The sequence below is a fragment of the Dreissena polymorpha genome, chromosome 1, assembly GCF_020536995.1.
Source record: "Dreissena polymorpha isolate Duluth1 chromosome 1, UMN_Dpol_1.0, whole genome shotgun sequence".
Taxonomy (NCBI): Eukaryota; Metazoa; Mollusca; class Bivalvia; order Myida; family Dreissenidae; genus Dreissena; species Dreissena polymorpha.
In genome coordinates this window covers 43,028,681-43,054,124 of record NC_068355.1, presented here as the reverse complement: position 1 = coordinate 43,054,124, position 25,444 = coordinate 43,028,681, and the positions used below count along the sequence as shown (strand labels likewise).

The following is a 25,444-nucleotide window of genomic DNA, read 5'->3' as shown; positions in this document are numbered from 1 at the left end:
TTAACTTTGCGGAAAAAAAAACAGCTACGTGTCCATTTAGTGTGTCCTAACATTTTGTGGCAGTTTTTGTTTTGTATCGGTTAATCTATACCTTACTATTGCTTGGGTCAAGACGACTCCTACCAAGACGGATATATTGTTATTTTTTATTAGTAGGGCTAGTAGAAGCCCCAACAAATAACGTTTTCAATCCAAGAAAAATGTTCATTAAAATCCAACAGGAAATTATTCCATTTTAATAACCCGACAGCAAACAAACGTCTACGTGTTTGTCTCCAAGATGTTTATGTGCTCGCTTGACTTACACTAATAAACGCAGACGTCTAGGAAGTAAGTCGAAACATTTTTCGTATTCCAAAAAGAATATTTAAATTTATCAACAATGTGCTCCGAAAACATGCTTTGTTAAACTACCTAGATCCGCCAGACCATGTCTCAAGTGTCGCACCAAAACTGCCCCTAATCTTTGCTATAACATTTGACAATTGATGTAAACATGCCTGGGACCCCGCAGTAACGGTCAAGTGATGTCAACAGCTCGACTAACGCCAGACTACTGTGGGTTAATACTCGTGTTCTGTGTGCGGGGAAGCACTCCCAGAGATGTAGGAGATCAAAAGACACAAACATCTGCACAGTGGAACAGGCATTTCACCTCTAAATGAAAACCTTCTACAAGTAAACCGGGATATATTTTCACATTGGAACAGACACCTCCAAATAAAAACCTTCCTCAAGTTAGCCAGGATATAATGAAATGTGATTGGAAAATAAAAACAAGTAAAATGGGTCATAAGTCCAGGATAGGAAACAATAGATGTATATGTATTTGTTCAAGAAACCTGACTTAGCCTATGATGATTCACAAGAGAAATTGACGGTATCACCGAAGCGTATGTAAAGATGTTTTTTCCACGGCTATGACCTCCCTGATAAAACGTGCATTCACAGGAGAGAGCGGCCGCATAGTTCCAGCGTGTGTTTTAAAAGATTGATAATCAGTTCACACCTTACTAATCATATGTATGTCACACAATTGCAGTGTATGTCGAAAGGGATTTAGTTTTCAGTTTCACTAAGCATTCGAGGATTCACACCGGAAAGCGGCCACACAGTTTCAGCGTAAACTTGTAGAAAGAGTTTCCAGTTTCAACCTTACTCATCATATGTTTTCACACGGCAGAGCAGTCAGTGTTTGTGGAAAGTGCTTTGTCTCCAGTTACGACCTTAACAACAAAAGTATCTGGAGCCGTTCATCACTTACGGGCTTCGCGATAAGTAGGGGAGGCAAATACGTATCGCATAAGTGGACTTTGCTCGAGTTTTCCCTATCGCAATGTTACAATATAAGGCGTCTATTTTTGGTAACTTTTGTAATGAATGGAAATTTTTAAACCAAACGCTTTACGCGTGATTCACTACAAAAGTCGTGGGAAAACACCGATAGGATGGCCCATGAATATGAATAGCATATGTAACAATGAGTAAGAATCTTTAACTGCCCCATGCATTGACTCGCAATGAATATTATGTTAAAGACGTTCAAAAAAATGTTTTAACGACAGATTTTCTTCAAAATTTGTACGAACGTGCGTAATTTAATACTATTATTTAAATGGTCTACATTTAGGTACGCTGGCCTGTTTCAAGAAATACTGGAAATGACTAGTAATGTTTTATTATGTAATATGCTAACAATGGTGGGGATTTTTCTATGCATACTTTTTAAATGTTTCATCTAGCAATATAAAAGCGCAATCGATTATTATTTCAAGGAATGCAATGACTACCGTAACCTTGAGTTTTATATGATACTATATCGTTTAAAGGGTCCTTTCACAGATTTTGGCATGTTTTGAAGTTTGTCATTAAATGCTTTATATTAATAAATGTTAACATTGGAAATAAAAAGCTCCAGTAAAAATATCAAGAATAAAATTTAAAAAAAAAGAAAAAAAGGTAACCCTCAGCAGGGCTCGAACCACTGGCCCCTGGAGTCCTGGAGTAAAAAATCTCCCACTTAGACCACTCGGCCATCCTTCCGAATACAATTACAGGTGTATTTTAAACTTCATATTACCAATCCTCGTAGTTTCACAAAACATAACGACAACAGAACTCTCCAAATTATGAATTCGTTTCGCGTTGCAACGCTGTATAATTTTCGGGGTTTTAATTCGTCAAAAGATGCATATAATGGCTATTTTAGAGCATGTTAAATGTTCAGTATTACTGTTTGCTCACAAATATCAGAACTAAAACGAAAATTTGCGAATCTGAAACAACTTTTATCAATTTTGTCAATTTACCCAAACAAGAAAATGCCCCTTTAAGTTATGTGGTCCGCTGTCACGAACGCCTGCGCTTATTGAAGCCAGCGATTATTTGGGACGGACGGACGGAAACACGCACGCGAGACGTTCTCACGAGATTTAAATGAAATGGGTTTCAAACATTTTCCGATGTATAAAACTACAAAAAGGCATATACAAGACGAACTTTTATCAAGGTTTTCAACAATTGTTCTCCATCTTTTTTCGAATAACGGAGACAAAACACACCCATATGAAGGGCAGATCGACCAGGCTCCATCACTACCAAAATTCTTAAACTTTAGCTTAGTAGTGATTTTAAATATTTAGCATAAGAAAAACCAACTCAACTGCATCAGATTTAATCTATCCCTGTCAACAAGTACTTTTTTTAATTGGTAAACGTGGGGTCAACTATATTGTGAAGGAAACGGGATACACCACTTACTTGTTATGCGAATTTATTCAAGAAACTTACCCAGATATTAAGTTCTGGAGCAAGCGAAATTAAACACCATCAACAAGTTTCAAAATTTAATATAAAAATATTCATAATTTCCTCCACAATCAAACACAATCATAACAAAGATTTGTGTAAGATATATTTTCGCACGTTCGCTTATGGTGCACTGTTAATGATACATATTTTATGCTTACATGTAAAACATTAGAAATGCAAGTCTTGTTAGCTTGTTTGACCGGGTTTTACAGAGAGAACTACCCTGTTATCACCTAACATGCAATACACTTATCCAGAAGGCTCATTGAGCCAGAGTCCAGTCGGAAACCCGTGCTCTATGGCACACGGTTAAAACATTCCAGTTAGATATGGTGTGAGATATACCGGTACTTATAAATGTATAAAGCAATAATACTGAAAGTAGTGTTTGACCTGGTTTGACAGAAAGAACTACATGTAAAAAAATATCCATCATCATTTATTATAATGGTATCATTCCTGTGCATGGTAAAGACAAAATGAATACTTCTAGAATATTTCATATATTCGAAATCGGAAATAAGAACATAGCTATTTTCGTAAACAGAAACACTTGTATACACGTCTCAATATGTACAGTTATAAGTCGGATGGGAATGGCTCTATTTGATCTTGATCTATGTATGTTAACATGGGTTACAAAGGAATTGCACGTATAAAAAAATATGTTATGTACAAAGGAATGTTAAAAAATACATAATACGTGTATTTTCATGTATTTACAAAAGTTCATAAAAAGGTCAGGACTAACATAAGGATAAATAAGAGTCGTGTCGTTCATGATAAAGCGGTCATGATCACGTTTGATGTATGATAAATAAGAACATATGTATAATGAATAATAACATGAACACCTAAACATTAGATTCTATAGACTTAATAGACGGTTGAGATGCAACTGAACCATTGCCGTATTTGCCGGTGCCGTTCCGGTTAGGACGGGCTATGGAAGACAATGAGCCTTTGCTGGTACCGCGGGATATAGTCGAGTTGATCTACAAATAAAATCATTTTAGTTTAAGGAACATCGTTATCGCGTATTTAGCCCATCCTAATAGGTCGCCCACATTAAAGCGTAATGTGATACTTGTTTTAATTTCATTCTATGACTTTGATCTGATTAAGTACATGAATCAATGCTCCAACCTTATTGGTTTAAAATAAATGCTATTGGTTGCTTACATTGAATAAATGCATTTCTACAAAAATTGTGTGTGGTTTGTAGAGACGACTTTATGATAAGGCGTATTGGCATTTATTTTGTATTGCTATCTTATTTATCGTGTGTTCTATATAAATAATACAAAAATAAAAATAAAAGAACACAGAAAATAAATATAAGCCGCGCTTTGAAAAAAAACTGGGCTTAATGCACGTGCGTAAAGTGTCGTCCGAGATTAGCCTGTGCAGTTCGCACAGGCTAACCAGGGACGAAATTTCCCGCTTTTCTGATATTTTTGTTTAGAGAAAACCTCTCATCAGCGAAAATCCAGTTTAGGCGGAAATCGTCGTCCCTGATTAGCCAACGCGGACTGCACATGCTAATTTGGGACGACACTTTACGCACATGCATGAAGCCACTTTTAAGCATAACGTGGTTTATATATCAGGCAAACATGCACGACCTACACAACTTTAACCTTTTTATGCCTAGCGTCTAGAAAAAAGGCCTTGGCAAACAGCGTAGACCCAGATGAGACGCCGCATGATGCGGCGTCTCATCAGGGTCTGCGCTGTTTGCTTAAAGGAATTTCTGTAAGAAATATTATAAATTTAGAAATAAATATACTAGACATCCCTAATTTTAGAAATTAATTGATCCAATTTAGAAGGATGGGAGAGTCCACTAGGCATAAATGGGTTAAAGCACAAGCAGCTCTTACCGATAGGCTGGACAGTGTGAAATGTCTTTGGGAGGACCCCTCGTTCGCTTCTTTCTCGGCGTAGGGGTCCACGACGAAGCCCGCCACGTACCCCTCGTCCTCTATCAACTTCCGGTGCTTCACGAGATACGGGCCCCACTCCCGCGTAGGCATCATCAGCGTCTTCACTTTCTGTAAAAGGTTACAAACATTAATGTTATATATATACATGTATAGTATTGTGTCTGTGTGAATGAGACTTTCATTACGTCCATGTTTTGGATATGTACATGTACGTATTTTGACAAGTGGCGTTTCTTAAATACCTTATATGGCCGCGTTTAACTAGTAACTGATCGCTACATCTGCTCGAGATTGCCGCTTTTATTTTCTAGAAAAAAAGATGTACTCATTTCTATAAAAAAAATACTATACATTAATTACATATTCATTGAAATATAATGTGTAAATCTGTACACTTTTCTTGTATGTCAAAATATTTCAATTAAACTTCTTAACAATATATTAAAACGTTTAAATTAAAGACACACTAGAGCGAGTAACAAAATGTGAACATACATAGATCTATAGGATCTGGCACGAGTTGTCATATCATACCATATTTTATTAAACGAGTTCAGGAATGTTGTTAGTAAGCGAGCCTTTGGCGAGCTTACTAACGAATTTCCTGGACGAGTTTAATAAAATATGGTATGATATGACAATGAGTGTCAGATATTTTTTATCACATGCTTTTAAATGAGCAAATTAAATAAATATTTACGCAAACATAATGGTTAATGCTGTTTACATTTCGTGACATCATTTTACGTTGCAACGTCATTTCAGCAAAATAACAAAATGCGATTGGTCAATAAACGAAAACTAAGCCAATGAAAACGCTTAAAATGTTGTTTTACACATGTGTACTATAAAAAAAATATGTAATGGTTACAAGTATTACGTGGGAAACAGGGTATAGCATACATGTGATAAATCTGTATATGCAAGATACAACTGCTGGAAAATATATGCGTTCCAAGTTTGGAAAACAATTTCCTACAAGTTAATGTTAACGCTTCATAGAAGTAAAAGTAAGACCCACCTTTATAAATGAGTCTTCGTCGTCCTCTTTCCATATTTTATAGAAGATTGTAATGAAGATGGGACTTATGACGAACACAGCCATGAGCCACCCGATGGCGTCCGCCCAGCCCGGAAACCGGTAGTCCCCGTACGTGGAGGCTTGGTAGTCAACGAAGGTGAACACGAAGATGAACTGAAACATAGCAGCTATCAATGATGATGTAGAGAAATCAAACAATAACTAGAGCTTTGTCACAGACCTGACGTATACCCCCACATGCTGCATTGACACAGAATATTTTGCATGCTGTCTTCACAAATAAGAGAAGCTAATTTATGGCGATTTTTAAGAATCATTATGCCATTATCATTTACGGCCATTTTGACGTTTGAACTCTTGAATTCTTTCGCATGACACGCCGTCCAATGACTGTGAACAAAATTAATGTACAGAATCATTTTAAAATCTCACAATGAATGACATAGATATGGCCCGGACAAGCTAATTTATGGCCATTTTTTACTTTTGAACTCCAAGTGTGACCTTGACCTTGGAGATATCGACGTAATTCTTTCGCATGACACACCGTCTAATGATTGTGAACAAATGTACCAAGTAATTTTAAAATCTCACAATGAATGACATAGTTATGGCCCGGACAAGATCATTTATTGCCATTTTTGACCATTGAACTCAATGTGTGACCTTGACGTTGCAGATATCAACGTAATTCTTTCGCATGACACACCGTCCAATGATGGTTAACACATGTGCCAAATGATTTTAAAATCTCACAATGAACGACATAGGTATGGCCCGGACAAGCTCATTTATGGCCATTTTTTACCTTTGAACTGAAAGTGTGACCTTGACCTTGGAGATATCGACGTAATTCTTTTGCATGACACAACGTCCACTGATGGTGAACAAATGTGCCAAATATTTTTTAAGTCTCACAATAAATAACAAAGTTATGGCCCGGACAAGCTCATTTATGGGCAACTACAAGTGTGACCTTGACCTTGGAGATATCGACGTGTTTCTTTCGCATGACACACCGTCCCATGATGGTGAACAAATGTACCAAGTCATTTTAAAATCTAACGATAAATGACATAGTTATGGTCCGGACAAACATTCGGTTTAAAACGCACTAAGTGACCCCGCGACCTTGTTTTTGACCCGACATGACCCATATTCAAACTTGATCTAGACATCATCTAGACACAACTTCTGACCAAGTTTGGTGAAGATCGGAGGAAATTTTCGGGACAGACATACACACCGACCGACCGACAGACCGACCGACAAAGTGACTCCTATATATTAATGGTAATGGGGTTTTAATAACAATGATAATAACAATGATAGAAGAAACAGAAAATAACATTATTTTATTTAAAAAGCGAGACAAATACCGATATAAGATGATGATGATGGTGATGGCGATGACGACGACGACGACGACGACGATGATGATGATGATGATGATGATGATGATGATGAAAAATAACATAATCTTAACAATTGTATATAAATAATTAAAAAAACACACATACGAGCCGACTATTCCGAGCCTTATAGACTCCAAGTACAGGTTCTCACCAAGAATCACATCTGAGGGTGACTTTATACTTGCTTCCATTGTGTTACGTAAATTCATGTCAGGACATGTAGTAATGATCATGGAATCTTTATAAACCGGACGTGTAACGTCATGCTGGGAATTCCGACAAATATGTGACAATCATCGCGAAAGATTTAAAATACAATGGAACACTTTAAACGCTCACCATTACAGCTATGGGGCTTACTGCATACCAAAAAATCTTCCATATGATGTTCTGTTTGTATCCTAGCATGACTTCCAAGTCCTTGCAGAATCTTGGAACGCCTGAAATATAATTTTAATAATATGCGTTAATAAAGTCAATCCTTAATAATATTTCTTTTAAGTCCTTTCGCGCAAGGTGTACACATTGGTACATGTGTGTTATAAATGATATAAATAATATATTGAGGCTCTAATTTTCAGTTAACCATAAGTGGTTACCATAGAAATAAGCCAATAAGTGGTTACCATACAAATACGCCCGTAAGTGGTTACCATAGAAATACGCGACAGCAATATTCTCTGCCAATCCAATTATAAGCAACGTCCATCCTCCAACGAAGTTGTCCATTATTTGCAACAAATATACACCACCCTGTAAAAACAGCAAAGTATTAAATTATTGGTGCATTTTATATACAAAATTATATTGTAGATTTTGTTTAGAAATAACGATATGGTGCTATATCGTTATAGGACACGTTATAGGACATCTAGGACACGGCAAAAGGATCCGAGACGAGTGGCACATTTATGTATTGATTGTTTCAATTTAAACAGATCAATTCAGTATATATACACGTGTTTATATGACAAAACATCTAAAACCGAAATAAAATTAGCAACTTTATCTTGGATGTACTCTTATTAAAATCACAATGGATGCGAGGATAAATACACAATGAGTACGGAATTCAAAGAAATAATTCATGGAAAAGGATACAGGCAACATGAGTGAACATTCGTTTTTAAATTCGGCAAAAAATAGAATTGAGATATCCCACGTTCCAACCAGGAACCCCACAACCCCTGGGAAAGGTCTTAAAATGCCTATCCGGTACGTACAGGACACGTGAGTGGCAGACCGAAGAGGAAGAAGACGAAGCAGACGACCAAGATGACCAGCGTCTTCTTGGGCCGCAGAACCGGAAATTGATCTAGGCAGCCTGTCAATACCGTCTCAACCATCGCGAACTGTGGACACACGCAATTACGTTATCAGTAAAATATTCAAGTTATATTATAAGTGTTTTTACTATGTCTCCCTCGAACGACCATACGTGTTTTATATATGAGATACCACAAAGAACATATTGACTCCCGGTTCCGATCTAATACGCCGAGCGCTTGCTGATTTGACCTCCAGTTTTGTAAGCAAAGGCAATAACCAATAAGGCACTAATATATCAATTTTTTTTATGCACCATTGAACAGAACAACTAGAAATGTGAGCCGCAAATGATACATTTATCCGTATGTTTGTTTTATGAATTGTTAACGATTTAATTACGGATTATTGAAATAACATCTTTTCATACATTACTTTTGTATTTCATTTATAATTGTACATGCGCCAATAACTTTCCAAAACGTAAATGACAAAATTATCCAAAATCCCTTTGCGCTTCTTATGCGAGGACATGAACGTACCTGACTGTCCAGGCCGAGCGTGATCAGCATAAAGAAGAACAGGATGGACCAGAACGGGGGCGCCGGCAGGTTGGTGACCGCATCCGGGTACACGACAAACGCCAGACCGGCGCCTGCGTGTGAAACATGAGACAAATATCGTGAGTTTAGTATTGAGTGCATGCATATCGGTATAATTATTATTTTACAATATCTAGCAGCAGCAGCAGCAGCAGAAGTAGTAGTAGTAGTAGTAGTAGTAGTAGTAGTAGTAGTAGTAGTAGTAGTAGTAGTAGTAGTAGTAGTAGTAGTAGTAGTAGTAATAGTAGTAGTAGTAGAAGTTGTAGTAGTAGTAGTAGTAGAAGTAGTAGTAGTAGTAGTAGTAGTAGTAGTAGTAGTAGTAGTAGTAGTAGTAGTAGTAGTAGTAGTAGTAGTAGTAGTAGCAGTAGAAGTAGTAGAAGTAATAGCAGTAGCAGTAGTAGTTACAGTAGTAGTAGAAGTAGCAGTTGTAGTTGTAGTAGTAGTAGTAGAAGAAGTAGTAGTAGTAGTAGTAGTAGTAGTAGTAGTAGTAGTAGTAGTAGTAGTAGTAGTAGTAGTAGTAGTAGTAGTAGTAGTAGTAGTAGTAGTAGTACTAGCAGTAGGAGTAGTAGTAGTAGTAGTAGTAGTAGTAGAAGAAGTAGTAGTAGAAGTAGTAGTAGGAGTAGTAGTAGTAGTAGTAGTAGTAGTAGTAGTAGTAGTAGTAGTAGTAGTAGTAGTAGTAGTAGTAGTAGTAGTAGTAGTAGTAGTAGTAGTAGTAACAGTAGAAGCAGTAGTAGAAGAAGTAGAAGTAGTAATAGAAGTAGTAGTAGTAGTAGTAGTAGTAGTAGCAGTAGTAGTAGTAGTGGTGGTGGTGGTGGTGGTTGGTGGTGGTGGTGGTGCTGGTGGTGGTGGTGTAGTAGTAGTAGTAGAAGTAGTAGTAGTAGTAGTCGTAGTAGTAGTAGTAGTAGTAGTAGTAGTAGTAGTAGTAGTAGTAGTAGTAGTAGTAGTTGTAGTAGTAGTAGTAGTAGTAGTAGTAGAAGTAGTCGTAGTAGTAGTAGTACTAGTAGTAGTAGTAGTAGTAGTAGCAGTTTTAGTAGTAGTAGTAGTAGTAGTAGTAGTAGTAGTAGTAGTAGTAGTAGTAGTAGTAGTAGTAGTAGTAGTAGTAGAAGTAGTAGTAGTAGTAGCAGTAGTAGTAGCAGTAGAAGTAGTAGTAGTAGTAGTAGTAGTAGTAGTAGTAGTAGTAGTAGTAGTAGTAGTAGTAGTAGTAGTAGCAGTAGTGGTAGTAGAAGTAGTAGTAGTAGTAGTAGTAGTAGTAGTAGTAGTAGTAGTAGTAGTTGTATAAATAGTAGAAGTAGTAGTAGAAGTTGAAGAAGACGTAGCAGTAGTAGAAGTTGTTGGTGATGTTGTTTTTGAGATTGCAGATCTACAGCTTACCTTCTTGTGCGACCTTGTCGACGGTGGTGCCCTGCTTACCTTCTTGTGCGACCTTGTCGACGGTGGTGCCCTGCTTTCCCGCCATGAAGCCGATATAGGAAAAAATCACAAATCCGGCGAAGATGCTCGTAAAGAAGTCACCCACAACGACAATAACGCAGTCCCTTAAAGACAATTAAATCCAAATCGGGATCAAAAATGACTTTCTATCTAAAATACGTGCATCTTCAAATACACGCATATAGCTAATAGAAATCATAATAATCGATGTATTGATTTTCATTTTTGTTGACAAACGGTAATACTTATACTGGATTGATAATAATCTTCATCTTCCGTACTGACAGATATTTTTGATGCAGCAACCCTATCAATTGCGACCTACTTGAGTATGTTGTTATGGAAACGGTTGTAGCTGGACAGCGTCACCAGGCCACCACCGGCGACAGAGAGTGAGAAAAAAACCTGCACGGCGGCGTCCTTCCAGACCTACAGACGACAACACATGCAAGTATAATTACAGAGCTGTATATAGTGAAAAATTGGCTTAATGCATATGAGGAAAGTACCGTCCCTGATAAGCCCGTGCAGAAGAAACTTCCTTTAGACAAGAAATAACTTAAAGCGGAAACTGTCGCCCCTGGTTGGCCTGTGCGGATGCACAGGCTGGTCTGAGACGACACTTTACGCACACAGAGAACGAGAATCTGTCGATCGCGAAATTAATTCAGCCGAAATATTCTATTTATTTATATGTATTAGTTTCATAAGTACGGTTAACGTCAAACGAAGTTCAGGGCCGAACAATCCTTTAGTAAAACGTAAGGGATTTTCTTAAATATATAGATGATTTTTTATTTGGCAAATCAGTGGACTTTACAAACGCAATATCGCTGAGGTGAAACTTATGATAAGCATGCTTTTAGTAGCTTTGTGATAACCAGCTTAGACGTGTTATTACTGAGTATTTGTATTTGATAGATTATGAATAGATTTTTTAATATGTACATCAATTAGGTAACGAACAAGACTCCGAGTATAAAGCAACCTTTTTGGGAAAAAGCAGCAGCAACAAGTTCAACAGAATTGAATTGGCTGACATAGTTGTTGTTGGCGTTCAGTCTAATTTAAACATATGAGTCGTGTTCTGAGAAAACTGGGCATAATGCATGTACGTAAAGTGTCGTCCCACATTAGCCTGTGCAGTCCGCACAGGCTAATCAGGGACGACACTTTCCGCTTTTATGACATTTTTCGTTTAAATGAAGTCTCTTCTAAGCAAAAATCAAATTTAGGCGGAAAGTGTCGTCCCTGATTAGCCTGTGCGGACTTTACAGGCTAATCTGGGACGACACTTTACGAACATGCATTATTCCCAGTTTTCTCAGAACACGACTCATATCAAACAATAGGTCCACTGACTCGAGCATCCAGCAGCCTTGACCAGACTGGGACTATAAAAAACTTGACACCCTCTCCTGCGTTCTCCAGGGTCACCCCTCGAAAGAACAGAATTGTCAGCACCACGTAGGGGAACAGGGCCGTAAAGTAAACAACCTGAAAATGGGCATAAATTGACAAGTGTTTTTCTTTAAATTTCACAACATGCATTTCAGTACATTAAGCGTTGCGCAAATCTCATTCTGAAGTTCATGTGCAAGGTACACATTTTATAAGGTTAATTTAATAGCGTATCTGAAAATTAGTGTGGGCAACATCCTAATATTAATGCTATGTCATGCTTCATTTTTAAATATCGGCTATCTTAACTCAAAAAATCCAATTAGACGATTTATATCCGTTTAGCCAAATAGGGACAAGTGAAAGTTTTCTACCACCAAACGGTTGAGCCATTTACGTCTTCATATATTGTACACAAAATGAATTTAACGTTTCATAATGAAAATATTTCAATCTCGCCGTTGTCTTGACATTTTTACAATATGTAAAAATAAATTGGTTAAGTTCAGATTAGTATTTTGAGCTCTAAGTTTGAGATGAAGTAATGGAGGCGGCGTCTGACCTTGCCGGTTGATTTAATTCCCTTGATGAGACAGAGGAACACGACGATCCATGCGACCAGCAGACACAGCGCCAGGTACCACTTGGGCTGACCGAATGTGCCGATACCGGGGCTGAGGTCTAGAGCTACATTGCTGCAACACATACATACACACGGTACCACTTGGGCTGACCGAATGTGCCGATACCGGGACTGAGGATGTCGGACCGTATTTGGTACAAAAACGAATATGTACAAGTTTGTACCATATTCGGCCGAATATGGTACAACTGTCTAATTGTACCATATACGTATCTGCAGTTTTGGGGTAAAATGCCTGACCGAATATGGTACAAACTTGTACCATATTCGGATGAAAAATGTACCACATTCGTTCCGAATATGATACACACTCATCATCGTAATCATCATCATCATCATCATCGTTATCTCATCATCATCATCATCATCATCATCATCGTTATCTCATCATCATCATCATCATCATCATCATCATCATCATCATCATCATCATCACATCAATTATCAACACCCCAATGATCATCATCGTTGTTATCTTTACCAACACCACCATCATCATCACCATCAGAACCAACATCATCATATCCATTATCATGATCGTAATGGTGATCACAAAAGTTTTTTTTGTGATGATAATGACAGCGATGTTTTCGGTCGATAATGAGGATGTTGTGATGATGATGACGACGATGAGAATATCATCATCATCATCGGCCAATAAACATCGCCATCATCATCATCACAAATATTTTGTTATCATCATCATCATTATCATCATCGTCGGCCGATAAACATCGCCGTCATCATCATCTAAAAACTTATCATCATCATTATAACCATCATCATCGTCCGATAAACATCGCTGTCATCATCATCCCAAAACGTTTGTTATCATCATCATCATCATCATTATCATCATCATCATCATCATCACCACAATCATCAAACCCCAATCATCATAACCACTGTCATCATCATCACCACCACCATCATCATCACAATTTTTTTACCATCATCATCATCACAAATGTTTTGTCATCATCATCATCACATATTCATTTTACATTTTGTATTTTATAATTTGTTTCATTCAAGAGATTCAACAAACTTGTACTTTTTTCATTTATTGGTATACTGACAGGATTTTTCAAAGTAATATTGAAGAACATAGAACAGCATTTAAATTTTAATCCAACTGTAGTATTTTGACAAGACATAATATACATATATACATTCATTTTAGTAGCAGCCAAAATATCCCAAATGTGCTTCGTAAAAAGTTACCAGTAAATGAGCAAATGACAACAAATTTCCGGTAGAAGAACATAATCATCAATCACAAAAATAACATAACAGGTTTCCAAACACCGATATACATGTATATTTCACCTGTAATGTCTGTACATGACATCTATGATATCATACCAACCGATTCCACTAACACGCAAACGCAGCCATGCGTTTGCCCATTTTGGCCCCTTGATGATTTCTTTTATTGCCGAAATAAGACCGCTGTTTCTGCCCGCTCTTGTTAATAGGAAACGAACGCTAACAGGATTTCTGTTACTAGTATCTAGTCCAATATCCGGCCGAATGTAAATTCTAGGTGTTTGCAAACTCATTGACCTTATTAAATCTCTAAAGGGTTTGCCGACCTTCGCCAACACAAACTGGATTGACGGGTTTGATTGTATGCAGAACTTAAAAATTTCAACTTGAATGTGAAGTGGTAACATCAGAAATGGAAAAGTCGTTCGCTTCTGTGCCCTCCTATTGTTTATCATATCTTGAAGCTCTTTCAGGGCTGAACACACAGAGACGTCACCGTTGTCGCCAGAGTCACCGTTGTCGCCGGAGTCACCGTTGTCGCCAGACGCAGCGTTGTCGCCGGAGTCACCGTTGTCGCCAGAGTCACCGTTGTCGCTGGAGTCACCGTTGTCGCCGGAGTCACCGTTGTCGCAAGAGTCACCGTTGTCGCCAGACGCAGCGTTGTCGCCAGATGCAGTGTTGTCGCCAGACGCAGCGTTGTCGCCGGAGTCACCGTTGTCGCCAGACGCAGCGTTGTCGCCGGAGTCACCGTTGTCGCCGGAGTCACCGTTGTCGCTGGAGTCACCGTTGTCGCCGGAGTCACCGTTGTCGCAAGAGTCACCGTTGTCGCCAGACGCAGCGTTGTCGCCAGATGCAGTGTTGTCGCCAGACGCAGCGGTGTCGCCGGAGTCACCGTTGTCGCCAGAGTCACTGTTGTCGCTGGAGTCACCGTTGTCGCCGGAGTCACCGTTGTCGCAAGAGTCACCGTTGTCGCCAGACGCAGCGTTGTCGCCAGATGCAGTGTTGTCGCCAGACGCAGCGGTGTCGCCGGAGTCACCGTTGTCGCCAGAGTCACCGTTGTCGCCAGACGCAGCGTTGTCGCCTGACGCAGCGTTGTCGCCAGACGCAGCGCTGTCGCCAGAGTCACCGTTGTCATACGACTGTTCTAAGCGTGATATTATGTCCTTGTACACGCGTTGATTGATACGGATACTAACGTAATGCATGCCAAATCCTTCTGGGAAATACCCCAATGCAATTGTTCCAACATCACCATCGAACTTTCCATCTGCTGACACAATTGATGAGTGTTCTAGTCCTCGGGTAGAAACTACCAGGCACTGCAAATTATATTCTCTCATAAGTGCAATGAGCGTGAGGTTGTCGCCGTATGTCCCATTCTTAGACATATTCTTAACGTATTCATCAAATGTTTCATCATAGACAAAAGTTTCATAGAAATATCTGTTTTCTACAATGTGATGGACTGCTTCCTTACGTAAAGCATCTACGTCTTTGTATATACCAATTTTACCAAGTTGATGCGATTATAGCAGCAAATTGACAATTTCCATCCGGATTTGGGTCCATGGCAATATTCACCCCATCCAACAACTGCAGATTTTCATGGTGTGTTAAAACATGATAGTACTTAGTTCTGTGATTTTGTTTCTCTGAGCGGTTCTGTTTTAATGAATGTTTTTTAATTTTTCGTTGTTTCTCTAACGCAACAGTTAGGCTAGTCATGTTTTCGACCCCAACCGATTTGCTTACGAATCCAAGTTCGGGTTTGTTCGGTACTTGAAATGACACGATATAAACACCATTTCGTTTTACTTTTTCTACCTTGCCTTCGATAACATATCTTTTGGTTGGCACCCTGGATTTTCGAAAGGGATAGCGAATTAATACTGTCTCTCCTACTTTGTACTTGCTTGGGGAAGTTGCGTTTTTCAACAGCGACCTGTAAGCCTTTTTATTTGCTCGCCGTATGGTTTTCTTTATTTCACGAGAACTATGACGTTCTTTGGTAAAAACATGACTTCTTCCGTAGTAGGCTTCAAAGGGCGTGAGACCCCCAAGAACTCGTTTGAAACTTGTGTTTATGGCATAGGCTAAATCTTGAAGCCCTTCGACCCAGTTAAATCCACGTTTACTTTTTGTTGCAAATAGAATCATGGCCTTTATAACACTGTTTGACCTTTCACACTTGCCCTGTGATTGAGGATGATACGGCCTACTATTGATCATTTTGATGTTGTACTTGTTCAACAAAAGTTTCATACTAGGGCCTTTAAATTCCAGTCCGTTGTCACATTGGATGATGTCAGGGGCAAGGTTAACCATCAACACGTCCTCTAATGCCTTTGCAACTTCACGCGAACTCTTCGTTTTCATGGGTTTTGGCATAACGTACCTAGAATAAACGTCCACGACTTGTAGAATATAACTGTATGTGGACCCCTTGTAGCTAACACTTTGATTTTTCATGTTAATTATGTCAATCTGCCATCTTTTGCCTGGTTCCTCTTCTGTAATTGTCTTTGGCTTTGGCTTGTTTGTAAATCTCGGATACTTCTCATGGTAATACTTGCTATTGTACAGTATTTCAAGGATAGCTTGTTCCGAGAACCCCCTGTAATTTACTTTCAGTTTGTTGTAAATAACCCTTGCTCCACATCCTTTGTTTTCCATGAACATCTTCTCAACAAATCTAGGAAGATCTTCTTTCACAAGGACTTGCTTTCCGCCACACAATAAAGAACCCCGGTCACCAAGCTCGAAGTCCTTACGTTTTCTAATCATGGCCAAACAATTATTCTCTTCAGGTGTCCGTTTCTTCACAGGGACATCGAACGATCCGTTTAAACATCTGACAATAATGTCGTACTTCGACCTGGGCAAGCACCCTAATTGCTTCCTTTTTCTCCTAATTGCTTCCTTCATCTGAAATAATATAATAAGTTATTATACATTTATACTTCATTAGTTAATAGAGCTTGTATTGAACACCGCGTGTCGAAAACGAATGTCTCACGACATGAGCTGAGCTAAAATCACTCGTCTGATAGCTCCGCTAAAATTTACAATCCGAACTTCCGGGCAATATGCGCAATGAAAGTAGCAAGTACTTCATGTAAAGTTTCATTGAAATCCAACCGAATTCAAATTCAGGGGAAAAATAGCGGGCAAACTTATGGCGGTCAACGGACAAACGGTCTGTAGAAACCAATGCTACGTGGATGGAAGGGATATAAAGAAGGGGCCCTGGGGGCCTAGGTCGCTCACCAGAAGTCACGACTAGGCAGGGTTCGAAGGTCAAAGACCTATAAACTCCATAAAATTTAAAATGTTCAAATCTACAGATTACAGGAGCTCGATCTGATTTTGGTGGAAAATACACTTTCGAAAAAATGACTGTAGCTTAAATATTTTAGCAGTTTAGGAGTTACGCACCCGGAAGGAATGCCACGGACAATTGGATAGACGGACGGACAACTGCAAATGCACTCTGAGGGGGGGGGGGGGGGGGGGGGCATAAAACATAAAAATCAATGCATGTTAAAACATCAATGCATATTAAGACAACTGAAAATTAAAATTATGTACAGTACTTACTGTCAAGAATTCTTTTGAAGTTTGAAGAAAGTTTGGATTTCAATTCTTTCTAGTCGAAAATCACAACTTTTCTTGCCGACCGCCAAGTCAAATATGGTTACTGACTTCTGAGTAAGACTCGTGTGCAAAATTCCCGCCTTTTTAAAGCGGCACGTTATCAAAGAAAAAATCGGAAACTTCAAAGCTTTGTCGGCTTCTCAGCAATATGACGTCGGAACGACAAATTAACTTTACAAAGTAATGTTTAGGAATACAGTCACACCTGTCTAAAGCAGCCAGTCAAACATCCTTATTTTTGGAGAGATATATTCATTTAAAAGAGCTCAAAATCTCTTAAATCGGATTTTGGTGAAAATACACTTTCGAAAAAAAAAGTTTTAAAAATTTGAAAATTGCTATTAATGATCTCCACGAAAGTATCTGGCCCGCCCGGGAATCGAACCTAGGCCGCCTGCGTGCCAATCTGACGCGCAACCGACTGAGCTAGCCGGCGAAACAGTTACACAACCAGCAAAATCCATGTAAAGTGTGGTTAGGTTAGCTGTTTCTGTTACTGCTAGTTACGACGACGACGACGACGACGACGATGATGATGATGATGATGATGATGATGATGATGATGATGATGATGATGATGATGATACTTTTGTCACTTCCAATATTAGGTTAATACAATGTATTTGAGTTTGAAAAAAAGTTTACACATCGGCAGACTATTTCATTTATTAAGAAATACATAATTTATGTACCATATACGTAGGCCATTTTCATTTTTATGAGTTTTTTTGGTATGTACCAAATACGTTTTGGCGAGCATAGAAAAACTTATTCCAACCGAATATGGTACAATGTTTGTACCATATTCGGTCGAAAATTGTACCATCTTCGGTCCGAGTATGGTACATTTGTACCATATTCGGCCGAATATGGTACAAATGTACCATATTCGTTTTTGTACCAAATACGGTCCGACAGAGCTACATTGCTGCAACACATACATACACACGGTACCACTTGGGCTGACCGAATGTGCCGATACCGGGACTGAGGTCTAGAGCTACATTGCTGCAACACATACATACACACGGTGTGGAGAGATAACACATGTTTACATGTTATTAATACATGATGCATACATCTCATTAATATATGAAAATCGTTTAAGCGTTCAATGAAAATGAATGGTCGCGTTTGAATTCTGCTTCATATCTTAATAAATACAAACTAAAATAAAAAATAATTTGAAATTAACCGCAGATAAATGTCAATCTACGATTGGTTTACGAATAAGGGGTTTATATTTTAATTGGTTTATATAGCTGAAAAAACTCAGAAAATGACTTGTTATTATTGACCAGACAGAAAATATAAGAGATATTTGTACAGTATTCTTTTTTTTATAAATTTTTAGAGCAAGTATCATTAAAATGATGTTATACACTCACTTCCAATATATTTCTGCCGGCGATCGTCTGTATATTCCTGCGATTGTCTTCAGCAGCGTGTCATCGTAGACGCCGAGTAGGCCCCCCTTGGAATCCCAGCACGTGCCGTTTGGCGCCTTGACTGTGACGCTATCGTTGCACGCAACGCTTGCCACAATGCCAGAACACCCTTAAGTTTATTTAACGTTAATGGTTCTTCACATAGCATCATACGATATTTATTTTAACCCTTAAATGATTAGTTGCATTATTCCGTAAACAAAACTACATACTATAACTATATTTTCAAATGAAGTAAAATTTAACGAGACTTGTTAATTGATTTTCATACGTTAAATTTCATTATTTATTTAAAAAAATTCTTAAGACAAAATTGCTTAAACGTTATGACTAAATTATCAAAATTACTTTATTTTCTGTTTTTTCAAAATATATTCACAACTGTTCCTGGCAAAGGTTGCAATAAACGTTTTACTACCATGAAAGCGAATTATCACTGCGAGATATTCATCTGAGCTGACTTACATTCGTTTGCCTTCATGAGTTTCTTATCGCACTCAGACCAGGGCAGCTTGCTGGTGAACGAGGCAAACATGTAGTAGAACGCCCAGGCGAGTACCATGTTGTAGTAGAGGGCCGTCATCGCGGAAACCAGCACCATAGAAATACCAACACCTGAAACACGGACGAACGGACGAATCGCGCTATTAAGACTATTGAGCCGTGTTCTTGCAAAACTGGGTTAAATGCATGTGTGTTAAGTGACCTCCCAGATTATCCTGTGCAGTCCACACGAAGTATCATGTGAACATTGGTGATGGGTCCTGTCAGATTATCCTGTGCAGTCCACACGAAGTATCATGTGAACATTGGTGATGGGTCCTGTCAGATTATCCTGTGCAGTCCACACGAAGTATCATGTGAACATTGGTGATGGGTCCTGTCAGATTATCCTGTGCAGTCCACACGAAGTATCATGTGAACATTGTTGATGGGTCCTGTCAGATTATCCTGTAAAGTCCACACGAAGTATCATGTGAACATTGTTGATGGGTCCTGTCAGATTATCCTGTAAAGTCCACACGAAGTATCATGTGAGCATTGGTGATGGGTCCTGTCAGATTATCCTGTAAAGTCCACACGAAGTATCATGTGAACATTGTTGATGGGTCCTGTCAGATTATCCTGTAAAGTCCACACGAAGTATCATGTGAGCATTGGTGATGGGTCCTGTCAGATTATCCTGTGCAGTCCACACGAAGTATCATGTGAACATTGGTGATGGGTCCTGTCAGATTATCCTGTAAAGTCCACACGAAGTATCATGTGAACATTGGTGATGGGTCCTGTCAGATTATCCTGTGCAGTCCACACGAAGTATCATGTGAGCATTGGTGATGGGTCCTGTCAGATTATCCTGTAAAGTCCACACGAAGTATCATGAGAACATTGGTGATGGGTCCTGTCAGATTATCCTGTGCAGTCCACACGAAGTATCATGTGAACATTGGTGATGGGTCCTGTCAGATTATCCTGTAAAGTCCACACGAAGTATCATGTGAGCATTGGTGATGGGTCCTGTCAGATTATCCTGTAAAGTCCACACGAAGTATCATGTGAACATTGGTGATGGGTCCTGTCAGATTATCCTGTAAAGTCCACACGAAGTATCATGTGAACATTGTTGATGGGTCCTGTCAGATTATCCTGTAAAGTCCACACGAAGTATCATGTGAGCATTGGTGATGGGTCCTGTCAGATTATCCTGTAAAGTCCACACGAAGTATCATGTGAACATTGTTGATGGGTCCTGTCAGATTATCCTGTAAAGTCCACACGAAGTATCATGTGAACATTGGTGATGGGTCCTGTCAGATTATCCTGTGCAGTCCACACGAAGTATCATGTGAGCATTGGTGATGGGTCCTGTCAGATTATCCTGTAAAGTCCACACGAAGTATCATGAGAACATTGGTGATGGGTCCTGTCAGATTATCCTGTGCAGTCCACACGAAGTATCATGTGAACATTGGTGATGGGTCCTGTCAGATTATCCTGTAAAGTCCACACGAAGTATCATGTGAACATTGGTGATGGGTCCTGTCAGATTATCCTGTAAAGTCCACACGAAGTATCATGTGAACATTGGTGATGGGTCCTGTCAGATTATCCTGTGCAGTCCACACGAAGTATCATGTGAACATTGGTGATGGGTCCTGTCAGATTATCCTGTGCAGTCCACACGAAGTATCATGTGAACATTGGCGATGGGTCCTGTCAGATTATCCTGTAAAGTCCACACGAAGTATCATGTGAACATTGGTGATTGGTCCTGTCAGATTATCCTGTAAAGTCCACACGAAGTTTCATGTGAACATTGGTGATGGGTCCTGTCAGATTATCCTGTGCAGTCCACAATAAGTCCACATTTTAACATAGGCGCTGAGTAAGATTGGACACAATTGTGACTTCTAAAGTGTTCACATACATTCAAAAAAGAAAAACTGCCCTGTCCCTAGCAGTTATGTTTTTAGCTCTCGGGAGCCATTTTCGACCTCGGCCGAGATATAGTAGGGATACATGATAATGATTATGAAACCGATCTGATTTCTGGTAGATACTATCTATGTCAATACTGGCTGTAATCAGCGTACTTTCCACAGAAGCTATGGCATACCTTTCAAAAGAGGAGCGAATCCCCAACAAGTCATCGGCCCTCTGCTTGAGAACTGGCCAATGCAGGATTCCAAGAAAAACAGCGGAACTCCCACAATGCACATCATAATGGCGAACGGTATCAGAAATGCACCGCCACCATTTCTGCAAGTGCATACAATATATACATGTTATATCGGAAAGGTTTTTGATAGAAGAAAAAACACCGCCACCGTTCCGACAACTGACCACACATTAATTAAGTGAATGCTAGTATGTACTTTATAAAGATATCATCAGAACTGTATTATTATTTATAAGTAAATAAAAAAACACATCGTGCGTTAAATTCCAAGATAAGATTATACAATGGTTAAAAGGCTTTGGAAATATTGAAAGCAATACATGAATCCATTACCGATAAAACACACATAAAAAAGACAGTGTTCATTACCATAATATATCCCTGCACGAAACATATCAACTGTCAAAAATACCACCTTATTAATTGGTTTTGTGGCTATTTTGAAAGGTATCTTTATGATTGATAAAGGGAAATGAATTGTCTTATGCGATTCTAAAAAATACTTATCTTTCGGTCATAGGTTTTTTGGTTTGAGAGAATTTCCAATGTTTTTGTTATACAACAAGTTAATTTTAATCTAAAAAGTCACTGAGCTTCCGAATTAAGTTGATTATTTTACAAATAATGACGTTTTGACTATTTATCAGCGAATTTCTGCGGAAGTGTGTATGAAGAAGATAAGTTCGACAGCGGTAACTCAATTATTATGTTTAAGTCTTTGAGGGAAGGTACGGTCTATGTTAGTTCGTTTCATGTGTTCTGCGCAAATAAAAATCGTTCAATCTGTAATCTTAAATTTCTAAATTCAAAGCATTTTCTCTGGTAGTATTTCAGTCGCATGTTTAAATGCTATACAAGGCTTGATTTCAAATATATATACGCATGTTTAAATGCTATACAAGGCTCGATTTCAAATATATATATATATATTTGAAATCGAGCCTTGTATAGCATTTAAACATGCGGCTGAAATACTACCAGAGATATATATTATAAGATTTTATCTTGACTAAATTTATTTTTAAGCAACCAAATGCTTAAACCGCGACGCGAATATGATAGTAAATAGCACATATCCAAATAACACAAGTTCAATAATTGAACATAGTTTGCAATTATCATCCGTGACAATGACATATTTTGTTCTGATTAGTTTACGTTTTGATGGGTTTAGCTTTTCTTGCTTGAGTAAATTTGCAGTCTGAATCGCAGTAAATATCTTGAATTATTCTCGTGAAATGTAAGCATATCAGCTGTTGTAGAGTTTCAAAGTTTATTGTCTAGTTCATGACATGTACAATAAAATAATACATACAATAACATAATTTACAAACATGCATGGCCAATCTTATAGATTTGTAAAAGACATTTAAGTGTGTAATATTACACTTAAAACTATTGCTTTTTTTCTTTTTTACAAATACATGTTTCATAGACAAACATCATAAAAAACCATATTGCCCCTGTTAACCTTATGTTAAACACCTGTAATAAAATATTGAAGTTGATAAAACACTGGTGATTGTAAAACTGGGTACTAATTCGCATAGTGAAAAATGATGTAAAAGAGCGACAACCTAAGTGAACTGGTTAACAGTGGCATTCTGTATTTTAATAAAAACAGTTATTTACGATGGTAAAATAATAAAAAACATTTGTGTTATAAACCACTAGTTACATTAAAACCTAATGAACTATAATTGAGCGTTAAAGAGAATTTATCATCTTTAATCCTATATAATATTTTATACACAAAGACGCTCAATATACCATCAATTTATGACTAGAATTTCTTACTATACACAAGTACATTATATAACAAGGGACAAAATTGTCACAAAACCAGGTTTTCATTGTGAAAAAAAATCTGATAAAGGGAGACAACTCAAACTGAACTTTTTAAATGAACAAACAAAATTAACCCCCTTTGTAAGTTTGTTTTAAAATAAATCTATTTTTAGTCGTGGCGACCTTGACATTGGAGATATTGACGTGATTCTTTCGTGCGACACACCGTCCCATGATGGTGAACAAATGTGCCAAATGATTTTAAAATATCATAATGAATGACATAGTTATAGCCCAGACAAGCTCATTTATGGCTATTTTTTACCTTTGAACTCAAAGTGTGACCTTGACCTTGGAGATATCGACGTAATTATTTCGCGCGACACACCGTCCAATGATGGTGAACAAATGTGCCAAATGATTTTAAAATCTGACAATGAACGACATAGTTATGGCTCGGACAAGCTCATTTATGGCCATTTTTGACCTTTGAACTCAAAGTGTGACCTTGACCTTGGAGATATAGACGTAATTATTTCGCGCGACACACCGTCCAATGATGGTGAGCAAATGTGCCAAATGATTTTAAAATCTGACAATGAACGACATAGTTATGGCCCGGACAAGCTTGTTCCGCCAGCCCGCCAGCCAGCCCGCCAGCCAGCCAGCCAGCCAGCCCGCCCGCATTCGCCAATCTAATAACCAGTTTTTTCCTTCGGAAAACCTGGTTAACAAAGATAATAAATATACTATCGCTGCTATTTACATAAAATAAGCAACACTACTACTTATTTACACATGTAGAACTGTCTTCTTTGTAAAATTAAAAAGCAGGTTTTGGCTAAAATTCTTGTTAATCCTTCATTGATAAAAAGGGATTTCAGCTTATCGCTATTCGACATGTTCATAAAATTTGGAGTAGAAACAACAGCTTTTTCCACAAGATTATATCTGATATCATTATACATGCTACATTCTAATGCTACATGACATTCATTTTCAATTGTATTATCTCAACAAAATGGGCAGAAGCGTCTGTCAGCCGGCAGTCCTTCATACCTGCCTGTCTCGAGGCGAATCGGAGCAACACCACATCTAAATTTACACAGGGCCGATCTATGACTCTTAGGGATTATTAACTTGCAATATTTCTCAACATCAAAGTTCTGCTTAAATGTACAGTAGCTTCTAAGTTTATTTCCACCTCCACGTGATACACCATTACTAGAGTTAATTCTCTGTAGCCAATCTACTTTATATTCATTTAACATAAACTGTTCAATGTCCTTAACAAGAACACCTATGGATATAGGTCTAGAAACATCATAATGATGTCTAAGATTGCAATGAGATAGATGCTTTCGCACAAAGAAAAAACAATTTTTACATCTTTCTGATTTGGTGCTAGCCCAGAGTGCTATGCGCTTGTTTAATCTAGAGGAATTGGTAGTGGAAAGACGGGCCCAGTAATTTGCCACCACTTTCCATTGGCGGATAGGGACTGGAGTCCAACCCATTTCGCCAGAAACACCAAGATATGGAGTGTATTTACCCACTCCTAGATAAAACCGCATTGCCCTGTTCTGGACAGCTGTTACACATGAAAAGGATTTATGCCCCCATACAGCCGCCCCGTAAGCGATGACTGGCCAAACAACTGAGTCGTAAAGCTTCGTGTAGACATCATATGGTACACCACCAATTGTTTTGACTTTGGCAATAAGTAAACCTAAAGCTCTACTAGCACTCTGAGCTACCATCTTAGCAGTAACATCAAGATCCAAAAACTCATTCAAAACTAAGCCCAGATATTTATACTGATTTACATATTCTATCACTTGGTCACCACATGTGAACACAACATTAGATCTCGGCATAGATTTTGTACGAAAGTGAACAATATTGCTTTTTCCTACATTAATATCCATGCTATTTCTAATACACCATTCATTTAATACATTTAATAGTGTTTGTAGGTTTTGTTCATTATCAGCCAAAAGTTCAATATCATCAGCATATAATAAAACACATACAATCTCATCATCAAT

The 25,444-nt window shown here is 38.3% G+C and overlaps 1 protein-coding gene across 2 annotated transcripts in view; it reads right to left on the bottom strand.

The window, feature by feature from the left end:
• Positions 1-2,832: 2,832 nt before the first annotated feature.
• The window catches only part of LOC127878369 (sodium-dependent proline transporter-like), a 40,711-nt gene continuing 18,099 nt past the window's right edge, over positions 2,833-25,444 (bottom strand). Inside the window, exons 4-17 of one of the 2 annotated variants that reach the window (XM_052424897.1) lie at positions 21,546-21,688; positions 19,394-19,543; positions 18,869-19,037; positions 12,477-12,609; positions 11,876-12,010; positions 10,839-10,942; positions 10,454-10,617; positions 9,023-9,135; positions 8,438-8,566; positions 7,868-7,967; positions 7,554-7,654; positions 5,779-5,952; positions 4,695-4,865; positions 2,833-3,806 (exon numbers count right to left, since the gene is read on the bottom strand). In XM_052424897.1, the coding sequence (XP_052280857.1) occupies positions 3,666-3,806; positions 4,695-4,865; positions 5,779-5,952; positions 7,554-7,654; positions 7,868-7,967; positions 8,438-8,566; positions 9,023-9,135; positions 10,454-10,617; positions 10,839-10,942; positions 11,876-12,010; positions 12,477-12,609; positions 18,869-19,037; positions 19,394-19,543; positions 21,546-21,688 (1,927 nt within the window). In that variant the 3' untranslated portion in view covers positions 2,833-3,665. The remainder of the gene's footprint in view (positions 3,807-4,694; positions 4,866-5,778; positions 5,953-7,553; positions 7,655-7,867; positions 7,968-8,437; positions 8,567-9,022; positions 9,136-10,453; positions 10,618-10,838; positions 10,943-11,875; positions 12,011-12,476; positions 12,610-18,868; positions 19,038-19,393; positions 19,544-21,545; positions 21,689-25,444) is intronic. The other variant, XM_052424905.1, reaches the window with a different exon arrangement.